Consider the following 23232-nt stretch of genomic DNA (forward strand, 5'->3'; position numbering starts at 1 on the left):
AGATTTGAGGCATTCAATACCTTACAGTGAAATGGCATAAGATGAAGAGGAAGGAGGAAAAGAAAGCATGACTGTTAGTAAGGGATTTTTCTCCATATCTCTCAGGCACAAGATGAATAGCCCTCGAGTCCCTAGATATTCTGACATCCACTGAATTTATTGTTCTACAAATACCTTGAATTTTTTCAATCCACAGACCTGTTTACAGCGCAGAGATGGATCACACAGGTTTTTTTCTTTAGTTTGTATTTAGTCCTTATTCATCACTTAGTTTTGTCAGGACCGTGATGTTTGACTTTGGTTCTGTGCACAGGATTGACTAAGTTTAAGCCAAGGATAGCCAGATATGCCAAAGGACAAAATGACTATTACTCAATTTGTCGTATCTGCCATTATTAAACAGTAATCACTGTGAGAAAGGGGAACAGAAATGCTTTGAATAGCCCTGTCCTATCACTGTTTACCTTGATTGAAATGGAAGTCTGCTTTGCCAAGGTATATGGTTTATTTCCCATTCTGATTACAGAGGAGAAGCCATCTACTGGGATATCAGTCATTGCAGCTATCAGAAAATGCTGATAAATTAAAGGTGATCTTTGAATATTTTGTAGTATTTTGGTGTGTTTGTTAGTGAAAAGTTTTCTCTTTGCTGCCTATAAAGGAGTTGGCAATAAAAGTTACTGAATCATATTTATGGTTCTCTAAGCAAGGTCTGCAAAAGTAATTTTAGCAAATGTTATGAAGTAAATTAAAAAGGATAGGTTTTGTGAGGTGTTTGTTTTAAAATAATTAAATCTGGGTAGAGCTTTTGTGCTCAAATGTCATGAGTTGAGGTCTTAAGTAAACATGGGTATTGAGTTAAAGCTACTGTTAAGTTTGCAGTTTCAGCTTGCTTTTTAGAAGTAATAGTCATGCTGCTTTAGGTGACACATTATTAACTGAACCTCTCTGGGGCATTACACCACCATGATACAAGATATAATTGCACCAATTTTCTTACATATCACAAATACTTCTTATTTAATATTTTATTAGTATTTGGTTACTGTTATGTTATTTATTATGCATCCTTAGCCAAAGTATAACTTACCGGACTGAGCAATTAAATTCAAAATTTAATGGTTGTCATTTCAGGCCAGGATAGCTGAGGAGAAAGTGCAGTGGAGGAGACAGCATGTTTCATATGTGAGTGTGTGTGTTCTGGTATCTAGTTTCCAACAATGGAGACTTTATCAGCTTTCTGCAATTGGCACACCTCAAGCTTTGGTTAGTGTCAGGACAGGGATTGCCTGAACGCGGCCGACACACTCCACTGAGAGAATGTAATTGTTGGTGCTGTATGAACACTGTGGGGAGATTAGATCTGTTTAGAATTCTGGAATCCAAAGAGCTGAGTGTTGGAACTGGAATGCCTTGAAACCTCAGGCTAAGGTTTGGCTGACATGGTTGGCATATCTGGCTTGAAGCTGCAAGAAGAGAGGGTCTGAAATGCATGGCTAAGATACTTGGAAGCAATGCAAAATTCTGTTTATGAAATTATTTTTTACATATTTCTCTCTCATGTTAAGTTTTGCCTTCACAGACATATGGTCTGTTCATATCGAGCAAGAGTAGAATTTTCCTCTGTGTGTGTGCGAGCAAAATTTATATCTGTGGATGAAATGGAAAAATGGGCAAAATAACTTCGAAAAGTACTATCAGCTGATAAAGTGTTAGAGAAGCAGCAGCAAAAGAAAGTACAGCACTCCAATTTCCAAACTGATTAAAGACAGATTATTGGAAGAAAATCTGAAGAATGTGAACAATACAAATAACTCATGAAATCTGTGACTATTTTATTTCCAAAATTCTTTCAGCACTGGCTCTTGTATTACTAGACGTTTTGGAAGTGAGGTAAAATCTAGGACTAGCTGTAGTGTGATCTACAGTCATTATGTGTGTGGTTTTTCCTCCCTATTTGGTGATACCCATTATTATGACAACAGTGGGCAGCACCAGACATGCCCATTACACAAGATGTGACAAAGTAATTAGTTGGAGTTTGGAATTTGTGCCAACTGAATATTAGTTTGGTGTCTTTGTTGCTTTGTGATGCCTTGATGCTTGTGTCTCCAGTCTCATAATTGCATTTATTTCATTTCTGCTCTGGCCTTTCAATCTGGTCTTAGATGGAAAATGTTTACTTACCTCATCAGAAGTTCTCCCACCGTTTTAACTTTGTATTTCAAAAGTGTAGAAATAAGTTTTGGTTTATAGCTATTTTAGTGTTTCAGGGTGTCAGCAATGATGAAGCAGAGAATGAGTCTTAAGCATAGTGTGAAGCTCCAGTGCTTACAGGAATAAGAGAAACCTCAGGTAATACCTAAATAGAAGACCTAAAAGAAAATGGTGCTATGGAAGCTAAGTGCGCTCAGTTTTGGAAGAGACAATGCTAAGCTTGTCAGATGAGGATGGAAATGAATCTTAGTTTTATTGAGGGATGCAGCTTGGTGATGGTACTTTTGCTTTGAAAGATGAACCAAGGAAATGGAGTAGTGAAATGATTCTTTTGGACATGCCAACTTTGAAAAGATAGAGAATTAAGGAAGATGGAGCTGTAGTTGCAGGAAGCCTTGTTTTCACATGTGCAAATTGAGTGTATTCTGGGAAGGAGTGAGGGGAGCAAGGTGGCAAATGAGGAAAGAGTCTGGAACACAGAAAGCTGTCAAGAAATGCCTGATAGAAGGGAACATTTTTTTGAGGAAAGGAAAAATGAGGAGAAGTGAAGTTTGCATATGGAGTGTGTTATGTGTTAATTTTTCCCTGAAATGATTTTTATTTCCTAAGAAAGGTGTTGGAAAGTCTGACATTGAATGAAAACATTGGAAGTTGGTTTAGGATCTCCATGTTTATTTTGGTAGTTTTGTACGAGTTACCTTTGACTTAAGGGAGTGTTTCTTTCATGGAGTTAAGATGAGCTTGGTCAGTGTTGTATGTCAGGTGCAGGTATTACACATTGCAATCAGTATTCTTTAGATCATAGCTGCCAAGAGATGTGGGAAGTAGAGCCTAAAAGTTACGTGGAAAAGAGCTGTGTCTGTTTTATGCAAGGGAAACCAGAAAGGAATCTGGTAACTCTATGTGGATCACTGGAACTTAAGAAAATATATGAAAATATATGAAAATGTTGCTAATTAAAAATGACATCATGAGTCTGACAGCTTATCAGCATCTCTGGATAAACATAGTTAATATCTGCTAAGACACAGTACCCTGTTCATTCTGTGTAATCAATATCGTGTCCAAATTCAAATTATGTATTGGCACATGTAAGCACATTCTTGCACACATCTCTATATCAATTACTAAATGCAGACAAATTTTTATATGCTATAAGTGGATGGCTTGTTCTTCTCTAGTGTCTCTAGTATCTCATTTGGACATTATATATATATAACCAGATGTTATATATACATATATATATGTATATGTATGATAGTATATATATTTGTGTATATGTAGTTGAACTTTGTACTACATTTAGGATTGTAGTTTTATTTAAAAGATTTTTGGCAATTGATATCCAGAAGAAGTAGTGTAAACAGATCAAGGTCTGTAGTTTTTAACACAGAGATGGATTTTGAATAATTTTTGTAGCTCATCTTTAGAATTGTGAAAATAAATATTATTGCACATGTATTTAAAATGTGAGCAAAAAGTAAAAGTATATTCTATGGTGAACTTTGCTACTTTAAATCTACATGGATTTTCCACTAGGAAACAGAAGAGAATTTGTGACAGATACTGGCGCTGCCTTCTCAGTATTTATTGTGGTGGAGCAATGTACTCTTGACTTTTGTCTGGTATTCGTCTGTGGTTGTTAAAGCTGTGTTGGGAATTTCTTGTGGCCTGTGGTGTTCTGCAAACCTTTGTGAACTGAACATGATGATAATTGGCTGTGACTGCAGAAGCCTCAGTCTGGTAAGGAGAGAAATCATCATTCCAATCGCAAACCCTAATTTACTCCCACTTAAGAATTGCCTTTGTCATCTTTTATAAATGTCACGTAAGTGAAAAGCACTATGCTGAACAAAATGCAGAGTGCTGTGATACAGATATCAACTGGATCCACTGGTGGGATAATGTCCCTGCCCCCTCAGTGGAAAAAAGGGCATTTTAAATAGAGGTTATGACTTTCCTTTAATAGCCAGTGGCACAATCTTTAATAACTTACAACGGCTTGCAATAATGAACAATGAACCTTGAGAACAGAGATTCTAAAATATGTTTGTCTTGAGCTTTAAATTTATCTTAACCTATCTGAAGGTTACTGGTAAGGATGTCCTTCTCTCTTATCTGCTCATTGTAGATAAAAATTGCAATTTTACGAGGTGAAAGGTTAGTACTCATCTATGCAGTCTTTTTCTGCCATTTAATAATCCATCTGTTAGAAAATTATTTTATAGGCATGTTAAAAATATGTGTTTCAAATTAAAAGAAGCTATGGTAAGTTTGCTCTGCTCATTATAAAACCTAAGCTGTGTTTCAAGAATAGTAATTGCTTTGGGTTTCACAGCAATTTTTCTGAACAATTAAAAAAAACCCAAACAAGTCGGTGCATTATCCTGAAAAAGTTCAAAGAATGTTATTATGAATGATTCTTGGTTGTTTCTCCCTTTTGGGAGACAATATTAATTTGGGAAGTATTTTTGCCTTCCCTTTTCTGCAGAGAAAAATGATACATTCAAGTGCAATACCAGAGACCAGAAACATTACTCATTTTGGTAGGCAAAATTCTGAAATAGTTTACGTGGTACACCTAAAGGTCTGCTCAGTATTAATCTTCAGCACTTAAAAAATATAAAATGGATTTGTTTTGAGAACAGAGAGACCCTTTTCTCTTGGATTTAGGATTCATCATTCCTTTGTTTGACTTTTCAGATTAGCTTGTTTGTTCAAAGGCTAGTTGAAGTATCAGATGTCTTTGCAGATTGATAGTAGAGGGAAGGTGGAAAGGAAAACAACTAGTAAGACTTTAGTGGATATATTGAAGTTAAGGGTTTCAAGGGAGGACAGAGGAAATTCGTTGCCTCACGTCTCTGTCTGCTTAATTTTTATTTTTGTGTGATGTGCCCTACTTGACTTGTCAGTAACTTGTCTTCTCTGCTGTGATCCACTTTCATTTGTTGAGCTCCTTAATAGTGTGTAACTCCTTCATCCTTCTCCCTGCAAACTGAGAATATAATCTGAATACCTTTAGCTTTCTACTCGAAATTAAATTTAAGAAACTACAATGATTCTGTATTTAATTCTTTTACTGTTAATGATGCAATGCCTAAAAGCTCTAAAAATATCCCAGGAAAATATACCTGGAAAATCCCTTCTGAGTTAAATTAACATATTGGTCACTGCTAGTGGCAGGGAAATGTGGATCTGGTATCATTTCTGACTGACATTTATCTACTTAGCATCACAGACAGATTTCACAGCTATTGCTTTTGCTGCTTCATCTTCTTTATTTTCTTTTTTACTACCTATACTGCCCTGAAAAATGATTATTTCACTGTCACAATCTCAAATACAAGTTTCTTCTCTAAGTAGGAAATTAGGGAATTAATCTGACTTGTCTGATTTCATTAACCAAGGCATGTGATATTATGTATAACCAAGTAGTAGTGACAATTTAAATGGTTTCAATGTTGGTCTAATGTTTTGAGAAGTAGGAAGATAATATTCAGAAAGACTCGTTGAAACTACATCTTAGTATGTGGGGGCCTGGAATATCTAGTATTTGGAGACTTTTACAAGGTCTCTCTCTTTGTAGCTCTTTCTCTTTGTAGCTCTCTAGGTAATCTAAATGAAGGCAAAATCATCAAAACTTGGTCCCAAGTGTGCACCCTAGATAAGACATGTACAAGGATGTAAGTTAATATATTTTGAAAGATTCAGCTAGTTTTGTTTGTTTAGGGTTTGTGGGGTGGTTTTGGCTTTGTGTTGAGTTTTTTTGTTTTGCCTTTTTTTTTTCCTTCACAAAATTAAATTTTAGAGCAAAAAGCTGTGGGTACCATTGTGTATCTGTGGAGATGCATTTTGTTTTTTTTTTTAAAGGTATATCAGTTTATAGAGACAGAGACAAAACTTTAAGCTCTTTCTTCTTCAGGACCTCAATTTCCATGTATCCTGCTCTCGAAAACCACCTGGTTCTTCTGCTTTTTCATTGACAAATACGAATTTTGTAGGCTTTGCTGTCACTTTACCAACCATGACGAATTAATTTCTTTCAGTTGTAGTAGGAATAAAAAATAAAGGTGTTGAATCAGTTATAAGGCGTGGCTTGGGGTTGTTCTTCTATTCTAACCCTATGTGGAAATTTTTCTGCTTACGTTAAAGGTGCAACCTGTCAAACTGATTTGTTCAAAGCTTCTGTGGAGCAATAAATAATGGCTAACAAATTTTAGCTTGCATTCCTTTGCTTCACTGTGACAAAAGCCATTTTATACTTGATTTCTTTGCAGTAATGTGCTTCTGGAGAACTTGCTTGCTCTGCCTTTTCCATGCAAATGTTTTACCTGAAAATTAGGGGCCTATGATTATCCTTGATAAATATATGGATTTGCTGGGCCTGTAGTTACTGCTGATAAACTGTCATCACTTAAAAGACTATAATGACTGCCCTCTTAAACTTCTGGTCCATTAAGACAAAACACAGAAAAGCTTTGAGATGCAAAAAATAAAAAGTATCCAAAAAAGCATACAAGTTAGTTGATGGAGTCAGCTCCATAGTCCAGGTCAGCATGATCATTTAGGCTTGGATTCTCACACAGAAATATGGGAATTAACACATTTTTTTTTTTTTTGCATTATAAAAAAAAACTTGCTTATTCATATGTCAGCATTTGTCAGGGAAGTATCTGTGAGATCACCCTACAAGTGACGAAGGTAGGGCAAGGCTGTTGCATTGCATTGTCCCTTCAATGTGTCTCTATTTCTCTGTGCCTAAAAATGCTTGCTGAAGAACATTTTACAGCTCAGAACTTTGTTGATGGATGATAGTATATTTTTACTAGATTATTAGGGAAGGGGATAGCAAACCTTTCTAGGTGACTTATTCAAATAGTGCTTCAATCATCCCACAAATATTTCATAGACAGGAATCATCATAAAACAAGCAGGTGTTAGTTGGTAGCCAGCATTCTGACAGAATACATCTAGTAAATATTAAAAGTTGTAAAATGCATACATGAAACATTTCAATTAGCAGTTTCTACAGAGAAAAGGATTATATTCAATCCAACCCATAGTGAGTATCTGGAAGATACATAGTCAAAACTGAACTTAAGCCCTTCTGTTTAATGTAAGTGAAATAAAACTATTTTGTAGGACAATAGTTTCAGAAAATCAGGATGGTCCAAGTTGAAAGGCACCTCTGTGGGTTGTCAAGTCCTGCTCAAAAATTTTCCACATGATAGGGAATTCCCAAAGGTCATTGGAAGTCAAAAAGGACTGACCTCTGCTCTAGGTTTGGACAAGTGGCATTATGCCAAGCTTGCATTCCTGCATTTTCAGGTAGCTACCCAGGTTCCAAAGGACTGCTTCTGTGCTACTGGCAAGAGTTTCCTTAAGCTTTTAGTCTATCACAAAAATAAGCAAAGCACTGAGCATTTCATGTGGGTTCTTAACTTGTCTCTTACTGCTGCTCTCCCAATTTTAGCCTTTAAATGTTGTGATTTACAGTGCTATCAATATTTTGTTGCCCATGGCTAAGAGTCATGCTTTTGTACATGTCATTACTGTTATTTTAAATTCTCAGTCATGTAAGAGCTTCTACCCTTAAACAAATGCTTTGGGTTTTTGATGACCTGGTGTTTATGGGCTACATAAGGATATTTTTTCTCAAGTTCTTCAGTCAGGGTGGGAGCAGGGTGGGATTTTACAAAACTGTAAATATTCCCACATGATAAACTACTACTGCTCTAAAACCAGAGTAGCTGTAACTCATCCATGTGTGGTGCTTCATCCAGATATTTTCTAGGAGGAGCCTAGAAATATTTGGCATAAGTAACTTGAAAGAAGTAAGCAAAGATAAGTGCAGAGATGTGATTGTTTTTTTCCTTTCTGGTGTTCACTGTGTTACTAACACAATGGTTTCCAGGGTCACCAAGTCTAATTGCTAGCTTTTCCTGCCATCAGACAATTGTCATACAGGTCCTTCCAAATGCTTCATATTAATTATCTGTTTTCTGGAACATATATCTTGTTTGTGAAAGTAAAACATTGTTATTAGCTCTCATCATGTTTAAATTGTTTAGCTCAACAAAACCTAACCTACAGTTCTTGCTTTCACACAAAGAGATGATTTTACACTTGTGGTGTGGCTTTGTTTTCTATTTGGTTTTTTATTTTTTCCTCAGGGACTGAATAGGTAGCTAGGTCACTAACCACTAATAAATTGTTTAAAAGATCACCCTTTAGGACCCTTTGAAGGCATGTTTTTTGTGTGTGATTCTTCACCAGAGAGCATGAATACAGATGAATCTTGAAGTACAGATTTCCCTGTGTCAAGTGAAACTTTAATGTAACTTTAGGGATGAGAGGAGTTGTGAATGTCAGGGCTCCTTGCAGGTGGCTCTGAGATGACCAGCTGAGTTGGATACCAGCGACAAGATAGCCTTAACTCCTTTGGTTTCCAATGTCAGGAGGTGTTTTATTGAGGAAAAAAGAAGTGATTGCGTGTTAGCTGGCCTGGCAGACTTGAGATTCCAGGGTTTTCACCCAAGTGTTTGATTTGCTGTGCTAAAATTCTCCTGGGTCATGTCAGCTGCGAAGGCTGCCTCACAGGATTACTTGAGCATTCAAGTGGAATTAATTATGTTTTCATGATTTCTAAATTAGTTCAGCAAAATTGTCTGTAACTTTCACAAGGGAAATGCTTTTTATTATGTCAACAAAATTTTTGTATGTTAGATAAAATTTCTTTAGCTGTCCCTCTCAGCTAGCTTCCATTAAGTGGTGTCTTTTGTAACATGACACTGTTTTGATGTTTATATTAATTTTTTGTTTCTTGGTAATTAAAACCTTTGATTCAGTGTTTTAAAATGCCTTTAACACTGTGAAAGCATTGAATAGGGCTAGAAACTTGTCAGTGAATAGGATTTGTAACTGTTTTATTTATAATTGGTCTTGCTCTGCATGGCATTTCATCTGCAGAGAATTATTTTACTGCAAAACAAGCCTTCTATGTGCTGTTTAACCTTTATCAATTCTATTGCAAGTACTAGGTATGGGTATATCTGGAATACCCTACTGCTGTTACAAAACTGAAAAATAATGAAAGAAAGAGGTGTGTATGAAGTAGAAAAAAATTTTAAAGTTTCCTTTTTATATTTTTTTGAAAGACTGAAGTTTTATATCTGATGAGGTTAATATAACACATCTGGTGAAGTTTGTTGATATAATTTCACTGCTTCTTTTGGTTTGGTTGGAGTTTTTTGTTTGTTTTTGTAGGGTTTTTTTTTTTTAGTTTGTTTCTCAGTGGTTTTGCTTGTTCTTGTTTGGTTTTATTTTTTGTGCTGTACTCTGCTTTTACTGTAGTTTGTCACGGATGTGTTAACTTCTGTCTGCACACAGCTCTCTCGTACACCTTCCACCAAGCACTGGAATTCATCCATGTACAAGTTGGATTTCAGACAATCCAGCTAGTAGAGCCCTACTATGCCTGAAAAAAAGTATATTGTAGGTTGAATGCTTTATGGAAATTACAGTATCTAAATTTTTCCTTTTAAAAACTTCTTTATATTTTCATCTCCCAATTCTTCTTCATCTCTCCCTAATTATATGTATTAGAGTCTAGCAGGAAAAAATTGTCAATGAAACACCACATTTCTGTTGTAACTAAACGTTTTAATACTGACTTTTATCTGAGGCATTGCTTTCTATATATGATGATGTATCAGAACTGATGTCAAAACTGGGAGATTGTGCCTCCTTCACTACCATGCTACCATGACTGGTCAGAACTAGTCAAGTGGAGAAAGGACAAAGAAGGTCTCCAAATTGTGCTGAAAACACCATTCTTGCTGATGTTGCATTGCTTACTAGAAAACAGCTTTTACAAATCCTAGGAAGAATTGTATTCCTAAGGGTAGACTTTGGGCTACAGAATTGTTTTCACTCTTTTCTGACTACGTTAATTGACTAGGTATGCTTTAGGAGGGCTTGTTTTGATCAGTGCCTCAAATGAGCTAATGATGATGGTAAATAAACTTCTGGATCCTGACAAGAGTTAAAAATTCAGTGAGGCCAGTCCTTAAGAAGTACATTTCTTATATTTCTGCAAGTGCAGGCTTAGCCTTTGTGATGATTGCTTCACAGCCCTAACAATGCATCCTGCAATGTGGAGGTTGAAGTGTTTCTTAAGCATTAAGCTCGAGAAGTTAATGCTTAAGCATTAAACTTCAATAACTACATGCCTGTAGGAGTTTCTGCTGTAATAATTACTACTTTTTCCATTGCGTTCAAACACTGTTGAGTATTTAAATTGGTCAAAAATGTTTATTTCTGGAATAATATTAGATAAATAGTGATTGTCATCTTTTGGATTTTGGATTTGGGATATGAAAAGGTATTCCAGTGCCTAAACCAAAACAGCTTTCATTTATTTATTTATTTTTATTTTGTTCTTCTTAGCATTTTCACACCTAATTTTTAGCTTGCAGCCCTTCACAGATGACAAGTATATAGGTAAGAGTGATGTGATTAACAGAATCCAGATCTAGTTAGATTTCCAAATGTCCCTTCGCACAAACTTATATTGAAGCTAAGCTGCCATTCTATGAGATACTTCCTTAGATACAGAATTGTCATCATGTTCATATGGGACCAGAGTTGGTGCCAAAAATAGAATAACACAGAAGTTTGTAGGTAAAAGCTGAGCTGCCATTGCAAGGACAGTATGTAATTATGAGATCCTGTAGAAGGACTCACCAACTGAAAGTGACTGAGAAATAAAATGACAGGCACATTTTAGTGTTGATAATGAGATATAAAGAAATGCACACTCCATAGAATCTAAATTTCACACACAGAATTATGGACTCAGTGGAAGCTTGCCATTGCCACTCTGCAGCAAAATCTCACGGTTCATAAAAACATCAGCATAGAGCCCCGTGATGGTCGAAAGAAGAAAATGAAGTGTAAGTATAGTTAAATAAGTTCAGTATAAATTAGGTAATGGTGTTAAGCTGTTGAATAAATTATGACTCACCCATGTTTTGATTACTGTGTGCCACCTCTGCTCTCGTTATCTTCAAAGAATATATTGTTGCTAGAAAGACCTTATAGAGAAGGATGAGCATAATTAAAGAAAAGGGAATTGTTTTTATATGAGTTTGGTTGAACAATCTGGAACTCTTCAAATTTGAGACAAAATTACTTTTGCATTTACATTTGGGATATATACTAGAGGTTTACAAGTTGTGAATAATATAAAAGGGTGGCTAAGATCAATTTGTCGCTGATTTGGGTCATTAAATGAAGTCTGGTATAAACCATACAAGTGGAAATGTCTCTTAATGCTGTCAGTATTAAACCCATGGATTTTTCCAAATGGCACTGTTTTCACTAAAACTTGCGTGGTTTTAGGAAGAAAATGGCCCAGTATATGGACAAGAAATACATTAGGAATGGCTAAATATGTAGGAGTGTGTCCGGTTCAGGGAGTTCTGGCCCTGGATATTAATTTGAGTCTGAATGTAGGTACTTCAAAAACAAGGATATGCAATTTTATTTGGAGAAGAAAATGACTACTTGTGTATCATCTTGGAACTATGTAGAACATTCTGGGACCAAGTCTGATTCCCTTGAGTAGCATTTGAATTACCTGAAATATTCAGCAGTTCCCATTCTCATTCATTGTGTCAGTTCTAGTACAAATGAGACAGGATAGTTGTCTCCATAAGCCTGCTCTGTGCCAGCCCAATTCATCCCCTGGAAACAGTTTCTCTCTCTTCTCCATTAAAGTAAGTGAGCATCTCTCAGAAGTGCACTATATGGACATGCAATTAAATTGTAATAAGTGGAAGGACATTTATGGTTGCGCAGACAGCTAATGTTTTCTGCTGAGAGTGATAATCTGAATTATTTTTCAGCTAAAACAAAAGTGTCAAAGCCATTCTTTCTAGGACTGCAAACTGAAGAGCAGTGCAGATGAAGTGCAGGATTCACTCTCGAAGACTTGTGTCTTATTAGGATAAGACCCCTCTGGTGAAAGCAATGGCTCAACAATCTGTTTTTTCTCAAGAAGTTTGTGTATTTGAGGAAAAGAACTACTTCAGATTCTTGCCTGACTTGTCAGCATTTTGAACTGCTGTTTTCACCTATATATGCAATTGCCTTTTTCCATTTCCCATTTTAAATGTGAACAGATGTTATCAAATTAAAGCCTGATAATAATTTTTTAACTGAGCAGCAGTTTTTTGCTTTATTTCATCCATAGTTATGAATATTTCATAGTTGTATTTGTACCAATTATGAATATAAAAATTATACTATGTATATGAAATATTAGCTCTCTAATATCTGTCTTTTTAATTATTGTATTTTTCTTGTTCTTACCTTGGGAACCTTGTGCCTTATAACTTTGCATAAATTCCTATCTTTCCATGTTTCTCCATGTTTTCTGGGGGGTTTTTTTGTTACTTTTCTCATGGTTCTCCATGTCTTTTATCTTTCTATTTGCTGTGGATTTCTCCTTTTCTGATAGCTTCCTACTTCTGCAGGGTGGAGATTACTAAAATGCATCTAGCAGAGGGGAAAAAAAATTGAAGTAAACTAATTCCCAGCAGTATCCCAAGAAATGTAGCTTTCTGTCCTCTGACTCCCAGTGTATGAAGGTATCAACACACAGGAGAAGGACACACTTATATAGCCAGAGCTTTCCTGAGAATTGGATCTAAGTTATTTCCAAGTGAATCCATAACAACCCAGTTAGAATGAGGTACAAATTTAGTTCAGTTCTTAGCATTGGTGTGAAAATTTCTTAACTAGACTTTGAGAAACAATGGGCTTTCAGAGTTTGCGTATGTTATAGAACTGTATTGTGCTTTAAAGAAACCAGTCTGTCAGAAGGACTTTAACTATAATGTTTCTTTCTTACTGAGTTGTCTTCCATACCATGCAACCATTTAAGTAAAAAAAGAGATGATAATCCAAACTATTAAAGAATTAAAGATAGTTATATTGATGTTTGTTACTGGGAACAAGTGCCAGCTCTCTGAAAATGCCTGAAGAGTGGATAGACATTGTCAAACAGTGTTTTGGTCAGAAAGCTCAATGGACAAGGCACACTATGAAAGTAGGACTTCCAGACACTCAAATAATTTCCATCATGCTGTTGTTGGCCAAGGCAGGAGCAAGAGGCAGAGAATGAAGTGGTTCTTCTAACTAAATTCCATTTGGGTGCAAATAAAATTAGAAGGAAAAAAAAGAGATTGGCTAGAAGTGCAGTCTTAGCAAGAATGTCTGGAGAAACTAGAAGAAGGATTACAGTCCAGTGTTATCAAAATATACATTCCCCACAGGCATCTTCTTTCTGCAGTCAAAGCACAATTTCAGGAACTCTCTGAACCACCACCAAGCAATTCTTTGTTATTAACGGCCCATTTGGGGTGGGACAAGACACTGGATGTGAAGACAGTGTCTTCTTTTTCTTCATACATAGGAGTTTCCTTGCTGCCTTGCAAGAAGGAAGAATGAAGTTAATGACAACTGCATAAATCTCATGTCACAGCTGTTCATTTTGTTGCCACTGGGGAGTGCCGCACTATTTCTGTGTTTTCCTGTGCAACTGAGCTGCAGAAGTTTACAGGAGACTATATTGTGACCCCCAGGAATAAAACAAATTTTCTTAAAATTGGTTGATCACCTGTGTGCTGTGATGTCTAACCTGCCTGAAAGGAATGGCTTTTCTTTCAGAATTGAATCATGTTTGCACATTTAGCTGAGATAAAGCAGTCTGCAGTTAAACATGTATTTGTCTGGTGTGCTATGAGCAGCAAATCCAAAGCATGTATATGAATGGTATGGAACTGCACTACACTGACTAATAAATATTCCATTCTGTTGTCAAACCTTGTAGGAACTTCTACTAAATGAAAAAGGCAACATGTCTTATATCTACACGCTTGCCACCGGGGGAATTCTGTAGAAATGAGTGTTGTAAACATTTTTTCTTTCATTTTGACAGGTAATATTTGAAGCTGAAGTCTCAGATGGAAGAAATGGCTACATTGCCATTGATGACATCCAGGTCTTGAGTTACCCTTGCGGTAAGTAATGATTAAGAGCTGCATTTTTCTCTGTCTTTTCAGGACATATATGATATTGCTGTGGACTGCTCAGTTTTCAAACTGCTCAGTTTTTCTCAGTTGGATCACTGATATTCTTTGTTCTTTCAATAGTATTTTTGTTGCAGCTTCCAGGAAGAAATGTGATTGCAAGAGTGATTTACCTGGGTGAAATCTTTTTCTGCCAGAAGTAAATTGTACAGGGATAAAAAAAAAGGGCTTTCTTAAAAAGTCTTTTCACTCATACACAGTTGGTGTGTATAATCAAAATGGGTTTTAATGTTAATGTATATATTCACTGATTAAAGAGGACTGAATTGGCAGATGCTTGTAGGAGTTTTATCAGATTTTATGCCCCTTTTCTTTTTTCTTTGGTTTTTTTTCCAAACAGACAAAATAGATTAAAAATAAAAATAAAAAAAAAGGCTTCTGGCTGTTGAACTACTGAGAGATTGCATTTTGTTTATTGTTTTGTGGACAGGCTTCAGGCGTTTGTTTGCCTTTCTCTGCTAATCCTGGGGATTAATTGCATACATGCAAACACAAGTTATGACAATGAGAATATTCTATGAATAAAAGGTTGTGAGGAAGAAATTGTTACTGTGCATTTCTAGCACTTGTTATCAAAATTTTTTTGCAATTTCTCTCTGTTTAACTCTTCTCATCTTCTCCTAGACATACCCTCTCTAAAATATGTTTTCATTCTAATGTACCACATGGCTGATAATTTAATTGCTTTCTGAAATGACCAGGACATAACAATATCCTGCTCCAACTTTGCAAAATGATGCCAAATAATAAAGTTCCAATGGCAGCCTCACATCATGTTTTCTTCTACTCCTTTTAGAATCATAGCTCTTGGGAGCTACCAAGCTTACAGGGTATTTGAGTGAGTTACCTTTTTAATATTTCAGCCATCTCAGCTATCTGATGCCTGTACTCAGCAAAGCTCTGCTTGGATTCAATATCTGGCTTTCATATGTATTTTCCTCCTCTTCTTTGTGTTTTGTTTTGAAGTGCCAAAACAAAAGGCACTCGGGTACAGTCATCCCAGCACATTATCAGTATGTTATGGTATTCAGACAAGCTCTTTTTGTTACTCATGTTTAAAGCCTGTTTGTTCCAATTAAATGTTTTTTCCTGTGCGTCATGTTTCTTTAGTAAGCACAAAGAAAGAACAGTTCAGCTACTGTTTTCTTTAGCTGTTCTTCAGAAAAGGGTGGGTGAGCTGTGTAACGTGCCCATTCCTCAAATGTTTCTGTTGGCTTTTGTAGGTCTAGTAAATCCTTCAGGTGGTTGTGCCACTGAGATTTCCTACAGCCTTTCTCAGTGTGAAAAATATATTTTTCAGCTCCTGAAATATTATATTCAATGCCACAAGGGTTTTGTTTTCCAAAACTAGAGCTCTGAGTTGCATTGCAAATAACATGAGCAGTATCTATTTGCTTGAGCGGTATGCTGCTGCTAATTGGGTTTTTCTCAGTATGATGGATTTCATACAGTCAAAAGTCTTTGGGATAATTCTTGTCAAGTGCTGCTGACATTTTGGCACCTCTTCTCCTTCTTTTGACTTCTTTTTTAAGAAGACTTTATTATAACACATGTATAACATAAAGTTAGTAGAATCACCAGGGGAGAAGAGGAAAGACTGAAAGCACTCCTTGAACATTGATGAGACAAATAATATTCTCTCTTCTGTTTCTTTTTTAGCCAAAGATTGTTAAAACATGGAGGTTGAGGGAGATAATATTTCTGGCACCTTTATTTTTTTATAATGACTTTCATTTGTAATTTTTTTTTTCCTCCTCTACAGATAAATCTCCACATTTTTTGAGGCTGGGGGATGTAGAGGTCAATGCAGGGCAGAATGCTACATTTCAGTGCATTGCTACAGGGAGAGATGCAGTGAATAACAAGTTATGGCTCCAGGTAAGGCTAACTCATGCAAGTCTGTTTGGCTAGAGGACAAGCTGCTTTCTGGAGATGAAATGTTTAAAATTCAAAGCCTTTTATTTTTCTGCATGTAAAATATGTAGTTTAAATGGAATTTTATGTCTGTTCAGTGGAGAAACTTGTAATCAGTTTTGCAACATTGTAAAGCTTTGATTAAAAATAAGAGCTGGTGTGGTGCTGGGAAAAGGTTGGCCCTTAAAAGCATTGTGTGCTTTCTCTCATTGTAAATCAACTCCTCCGTTTAAAAATGTATTATTATTAAATGCAGATAATTGGCATTTAGGATCTAGTAACACACAGATGTAACAGAGCTGTTGTGAATTTTGAGGACTTTTTAATCGCATCAATTACCTGTCCAAGCGGGTGGCTGGAGGAATGTGGCTGCACTTGTGTGCATATCAGCTTCACTCAGTGACATATTAACTGGAAGAGCCTCAAAGGACTGATGCACTTCCTTTTTCTCTGTCTCCATGATAGGAGGAGCTTCAACTTTTACCCATTTATAATTGTGAATATTATGTAGGTCAGAATTTAAGAGATGACTCTAACCAAAATATAATCCTTCTTACTATGAAAGAAGAAAAAAAGGAAATGAACACCACCATCCTCCAAAATACCCAGTCTCCTTTGTATTATGGCAATGGAGTACTTACACTTAAGACCACTGGCTGAGTGACATAATGGCAAAGTTTCCAGTTGCTCTTAAAAAAATTAAATTTTGCCACTTGAAAAGGATTTTAAAATACACCTAAATGGTACATGTACTACTTCTGTGCATTCTTTAGTTTAAAGGTAAATCTTAAGCACCAACATCCCTTTAGAATGTTTTCTAAATATATCCTCTAAAACTTTATTTTCCTATAATATGTATTTCTGTTTATTTTCAGAACTAGAATCTATGTAATTTTTGGGAAACATACTTTTTAATTATCTGTAATCAGAACTTTGAAATATGTATTTTTGATCAAATATGTTTTGAAGTGAACTACAATCAGTTATTTCAGCTTGATTTCTGCTTTAATAGTGGAGCTGATGAACCTTGGCTAGCTGTTGCATATAGGCATGTGGTAAGCTTGGAATTTTAAAGAGATTTTTAAAAAAGATGATTGAAAAATCTGAGATGCAAATGATATTATCAGACAAATATGCTGCAACATTAGAAAGGAACAGAAGCAGTAGCTGCATTGCATTTAGTGAAAAGGTATCGCAGCAGTAGGAATGATTTGTACTCCATGTCTTTGAGCAGTAATTTGTTTGTTTAAATTGAGTAAACATGTAATGCATTCATTCAGAAAAAGCAGCTTGATTTCAGAGACTTGCCAAACAGAGCACACAAAGAACAAAAAATGAAACTGGCCTGGGTTTTGCTATATCCAAGGCAAGACAATAGCACGAGAAGCATTCCAGCAAACCTATGAAGCGCCACTTGCAGTTGATTGTGGGTCAGAAAGACCCAGTAGAGACAGCCAGCTGGAAATCTTCCCTTTCACTCAGTCCTTGGAGGCAGATAACTCTGACAGATTATCCTTTCTAACTTTCACTCCCTGGAGAAGCCCAACTAGCAGCCAGATCAACTCAGAAAACATATGTTTTGTCCCTCCATATGCTTCATGGGTAGTTTATTTTTGTGTGTGTGTGTATGGATCACAGATATGATAATTTCTCACAGTGTGATAGATGAAGTACTTTAGAGGTTATAACTCTTCTTGCCTGGGCTTGTGAAGTGCCCTGATACTCTTGAAGATACCTTGATACTTGAGCTTCTGTTCTCTTTCTTTTTCTCTTGTAAACAGTCATGAATTTTCAGCAGTTTAAGGGTGACTTTTTTTCACTCATCATTCCACCTCGCAATCCTACTTTCCCAATATGTGTGAATTGGCAACCTTCCTTATATGGATAATTTTCTTTAGATTGCACTCAAAGTTACTGTTGTTGTACATAGCTAATAGTGAATTTACTCCTTGTCCTTAAAAACTGGCATGGATATGTCTGGGCCTCGTGAAACATTGGTGTGTAACTTGGGAAAGGTTGGCTTTAACCTTTGACCAAACTCAAGATTCATAAAGCCCGAATAGCCTGAAAGGAAGAACTGGCAGATCAAATCAAATGCCTAAGTAATTGTTTTTGAGAGCCTTGAGCTGAAGCATTCCAGGAATGTATTTTTCTCATAACAAGAAAGGCCATTATAAAAAAAAAAAAAAAAAAAAGACAAAGTGCAAAGATGAAAACTAAGTGGATGATGGTGGGGAAGAGTACACTTGCCAAGCACATAGTTTTAGAGAAAATAGCTTTTGGTTATGTCCTTATTGAAAAGGAAAAACTATTTCCTTGAGGAGGAAGAAAAAAAATGAAAATAAAACAGCAAAGAATTTGCTATTAAAACACATTCTTTCATGAGGAAAAGTTTGAGGAGCAATCTGGGACATCAGGCTTTTTTTGCATCTGAGGAGATCTAAGATTTCATATGCTTGCATTGAAGTAGCAAATATGTCCAGGCAGAGATTTTGTTGAAGACTCTACCAGTGTTCCCTGGCTCTTGCAGCCTTCTGTTTTGAGAAGAATTAAAGTAAATTCAGCAGCATGTAGGAAAAAATAGCAGCCACCCTGCTCTCTGTTCTAAGTCCTGCAGTCCCATGGCTGCTTTGGCAGGGCTTGGTCTGAGCTGCTTCAGGATCAGCTTCACCCTCTTGATCCCTCTCTGCACTGGTCTGGGGCTTTTGCAGGTCGCCAGTAAGTCAGTTCAGGAAAGTGATCTGACTGAAGAAGGTTTTGACTCCAATTGGATTTTTGTTGTTGGGGGAAGGGGAGTTGTGGATTTTTTTGTTTTGGGTTTTGTTGATTTGTTCAAGTTTTTTCTGGTTTTGTGTTTTTGTTTTATTTTGTTTACTTGGTCTTTTTTTTTTGTTTGTTTGTTTTTCACGTGTGTCTTTTTCCCCAGCTTGATTCATGTCTAAGTTACCCATATAAATAATGCCAGTAGATGGAAAAAGATTGGGATGTTTGATTAGAAGCAGGGAAGAGGGAAAGCCTGTAACCCCATGATATAAAAGTGGAGAATATGGCAGCATGTCTCCTTGTAGACCTATGTAAAATTCAATTTTGTTTTCATTAGTGGGCCCTGATCATATACTAGATGTTCTATCTGCAAGTACATTTCCATGCTTATGTTTTTCCCAGTGTATATAATTCAGTGCACATAGCTTTATGTGCCTAAAAATAAAAATGGACAAAAATAGGCACAGCATTTCAATGCAGGGTTTCCTGTGTGTTTACTGCTGTAATGACAGTATTTTCATCAACACATCATTTTCTATAAATGTATGTCTGTAAACATTTCAGACAAATAGGGATTAACATTGAATTGAACTTCTCTTGACTTTCATGGCTGCAGATTCTGCTCTTGTTTGTTTGGTTTTGGATTGTACCTGGTCTCTTATCCCCTTTGATATCCCTTTCCTGCCACCTCTGTATTTTGCAGCCTCAGTGGACCAATATTTGGGGCAGTCAAAGCTCTGTCATTGAAGTAAGCAGTAAAGATAACAGAAGTTTTCAAAAGTTGAGGCTGCATTAATACAGAATAAATATTTGCACAGATAAAGAGATTTAACTGGTTGAACAAGATGATCTGAAACACACCTTTGTGACAGTGTGAATAGTAGGTGTGGGAGCAGGACAGAAATGCAGCTCAGGTTCTTTTGTTCTTCACCTTTTCAACTTGATCTGCTATCAAACCTTTTACGGTTATGTGCTGAAGGAGTCTCTTTATGACCTGCAATTATTAGCAAATTCTGAAAGGCTTTCAAAGTCCTTAGTTTTTGTTTAAATGTTAAACAACATTGATGTTGTTTCTGAAGCGCATTCAGTCATTCACAGTGCTTAGTATATTTTTTACTTGTCGTTCCCTTCAGAATGTAATGCTGGGAGGCTTTTTTTTTCAGTATTTTCCAACTGCTCTTAAAATTTCCACTGTAATATATCACACGCCAACAGCTGTAGTTTGGTTTTACTGCCCACACTGAAGCAGATGAGTTGTGTCACAGGAGTTCCTAAACCCAAGGTGGTGACCTAGGTGGTTTTGCACCTGTTATGCTTTGGTATGCTCGGATTTCCAAGCTTTAGGAATTAGCAGAAATTCTTGCTGGAAAATGCTTTCCTGTAGGTGGTGACCATAAGTGTGTGTGTGTAGACTAAAATAAATGAATATAGTGTGTAGAGATAGATATAATAATTAACTGCTTCTTGCCCACTTACTGCTGATTTTCTTTCTAAAGCCTATGAATTTTCTTTCTTTGAAAAGATGCTTAAAGAATAAGGAGTTTTCTTTTATTAACATTTGATGAACCTTGCTGCTTTGTGCACATTGATTTGCTAAATTATTGTAAGAAGTATCCCTGTTTTATTCTATTTATTTCCCTATGAAATGTCATGCATTCCACAGGAGTTGTGTCAGTAAATAAGCTTGCAAACAAGTTGCTTCTGCATGGTAATCCTATGCTCAGAATGGATATGTGTTATTTATTAAATTTTTGAAAGAATACTGCACACAGGGCCTTCTAAACATGGAAATGCAAGAGTGGGATGGGGGCTCTGCTTACTTATTTCATGTGATGATTTCTGTATAAAGAAAGCTTCATTTCTTTCAAATACAGTAGAGAAATATAATGGACTGGGTAGATTAAATAACATTTGGGTACACCAAGACTCCAGAAAGCAGTGTGTGTGTTGTCCAGCATTTGTTTAGTCAATCTAATTGGGATATCAGAGCAATAGGGTTTTTTGCATAATCGGGCTGTGTTTAACAGCTTCCTGAGCTGGGAACCATTGTGGCTCCCAGAAGCCCAATACGATTTTCAGTGTCTTATCGATGTCCGGTTCAGCTGGACACTCATACAGTGCAGCGTACAGAGCTTTTTGCTGGAACATCTGTTAAACCATATGTCTTGGCACCTGGTTCAGATGGCGATAACTGCGGCACTAATGAGTCCATCCATCATTGCTGAGCTTTGCATTAACACAGCATTGGATTAGGGAAAGCGGCTTGTTCTGGCTTTGCAGTCAGATGCGCTTTGCCACGCTCTGCGGTGATACCATTTGCCTTGGCGAATCTGAAATTCAAAGGGGTGCCGGCTGCATGCATTTAAAGGTTTAATATGCGCCTTGTAATCCTGGGCAGATTTGCCATCTGAGCGGTGGCGAGCGGGCCAATCTGTCAGCAATAGCTGTGGGTGCTGGCTAACCGCCCTCCACGCGCGCTGCCAAGGCTGGCGCTGCAGCCCCGTGCTCGCCCGTGGAGAGGCTCATCAGCATTAATACGGTCTGATGCAGCCCGTGTCTCTGCCAGAGGAAAGTGTCTTTCCTCATGGAATAACAGATAATTAAAGCAATTGCCTGAGAGTAATAATTGAAAAAGTGAAATTAAACAGCATTATGGAAAATAAAATGCAAATTGCTGCAAAAACAATGGAGTCGGGCTGACCTCCCAGCGGTACCAACTGTTACTGGAGGATGAGCAAGCGTCTGTTCGGGCTCAAACAACTGGCTGCGTCCCAATCCTTTTGTAGAGGAAACTGCCGTAATCCCCCAATGCCCTGTTCACCATCATCTTGGGTTTTGGTGCTGATTGCCACAGAATAGGATGTGATATTTAGCATTCATTTTTCTTCCTAGGTACTGCATATATGCGCTCTTTTACAAGTCTTTGGACTGGGCACATGCAGATGGTGTCCTGTGATGATGCATTGTGCACGACCAACATAATATTCCAGGAATTTAGATTAGAAAGGCTGTATAAGAATTCATGCCTCTGGCAAAGGATTGAGGGACAAAACATTAACTATTTTGTTTTGCTTTCTGGAAGGGCTATTTCCCCTCAAAGGAGAAAAGTTGTGCAACAGAAGTCTTTTCCTCCTGTTGTTCCCAGGTGAAGACATGGATTAGTATTCAGCAGAATGGTTGGGGTGTGGGCTGTGGGTCTTTGGGGTAAACCATTTAGCTAACCTAACAGTGAATGCTAGGAGGCTTGCTTTTGGTCTCAGATAAAGTGCATTTCTAATAGGAGAGTCATGTCCAATTTAACTTTGTTTTACATTGTATGCATGTTGCTTCCTGTGAGTTTTCTCATGTAACTTTGCCTTTTGAGATGCCATTGCATTTTGATACAGTTAATTAACTGGTTAAGATAGCCTTTCTTTAGTTTGATGATAAAACATTTACTGTTACAGTGCACTTGCCTATTTACCGTGTTCATTGGAAGAATGTTTTTTGCTGGTTTGCACAAATTTTATGATCCCTGAAAGCTAAGGAGGGCTGAGTATACTCTGAATGTTAGAAAAGCTTTGTTGTTTTGCTTTTTTATTCAGTGCTGCCTAGAGAGGGTTCAGAGAAGATGCCTTGCTAGCATCCGCAGGGTTTCAGCCGTGGAACTGTGATGGAGAGTTTTGATCCCCTTTTTGGTTTTGGTCAACTGTCAAATTTGATGCTTTTTGGTTTTGAACTGAAATAAGTCAGTCAGGCCTGCTGCCCTAAGGAGGAGTGGGGCTATGATGCTGTGTGGAGGCTGCAGGAAGAGAGAGGGCCTATGGCTCTGGTTTTGCTCTTCTCCCTGGGTGGCAGTGGGTGAGCCTCTGGGGAGACAGAAGACTTTTTTGGATTATCAGCATCATCTGCCTAAAGCAAGTACTAATCTGTACAGCAAACTGGGCTGTTTGTGCCAAACCTCCTTTCCTCGGCCAGTAAAATCCTGCTCAAGTCTACTTCACCTTACCTTTATCTTGATTACTGACAGTGGCTAAGGAGGATATAATTTTTTTTTTTCCTGTGCTTGAGGCTCACACAGAAACTTCACTTTCCTCATTTGTTTCATATTAGTTGCTTTTACTTGCAGAAAATCTGTTTTTGAAAGGAAGACGCAGTGTAGGGAAGCATAGAGGACTCTTTTGCAATGACTTGTCTATTCTAC

General features: G+C 37.0%; 1 protein-coding gene across 11 annotated transcripts in view; it reads left to right on the forward strand.

Annotated features, from left to right (window-relative positions):
* PTPRK (protein tyrosine phosphatase receptor type K) overlaps nucleotides 1–23232 on the forward strand; it is a 380786-nt gene that overhangs the window by 158821 nt on the left and 198733 nt on the right. For all 11 annotated transcript variants that reach the window (XM_005487730.4, XM_014267528.3, XM_074537837.1 and 8 more), the window contains exons 4-5: nucleotides 14222–14303; nucleotides 16135–16250. In XM_005487730.4, the coding sequence (XP_005487787.2) occupies nucleotides 14222–14303; nucleotides 16135–16250 (198 nt within the window). The remainder of the gene's footprint in view (nucleotides 1–14221; nucleotides 14304–16134; nucleotides 16251–23232) is intronic.

This window comes from Zonotrichia albicollis, chromosome 3 (genome assembly GCF_047830755.1).
Source record: "Zonotrichia albicollis isolate bZonAlb1 chromosome 3, bZonAlb1.hap1, whole genome shotgun sequence".
Lineage (NCBI taxonomy): Eukaryota > Metazoa > Chordata > Aves > Passeriformes > Passerellidae > Zonotrichia > Zonotrichia albicollis.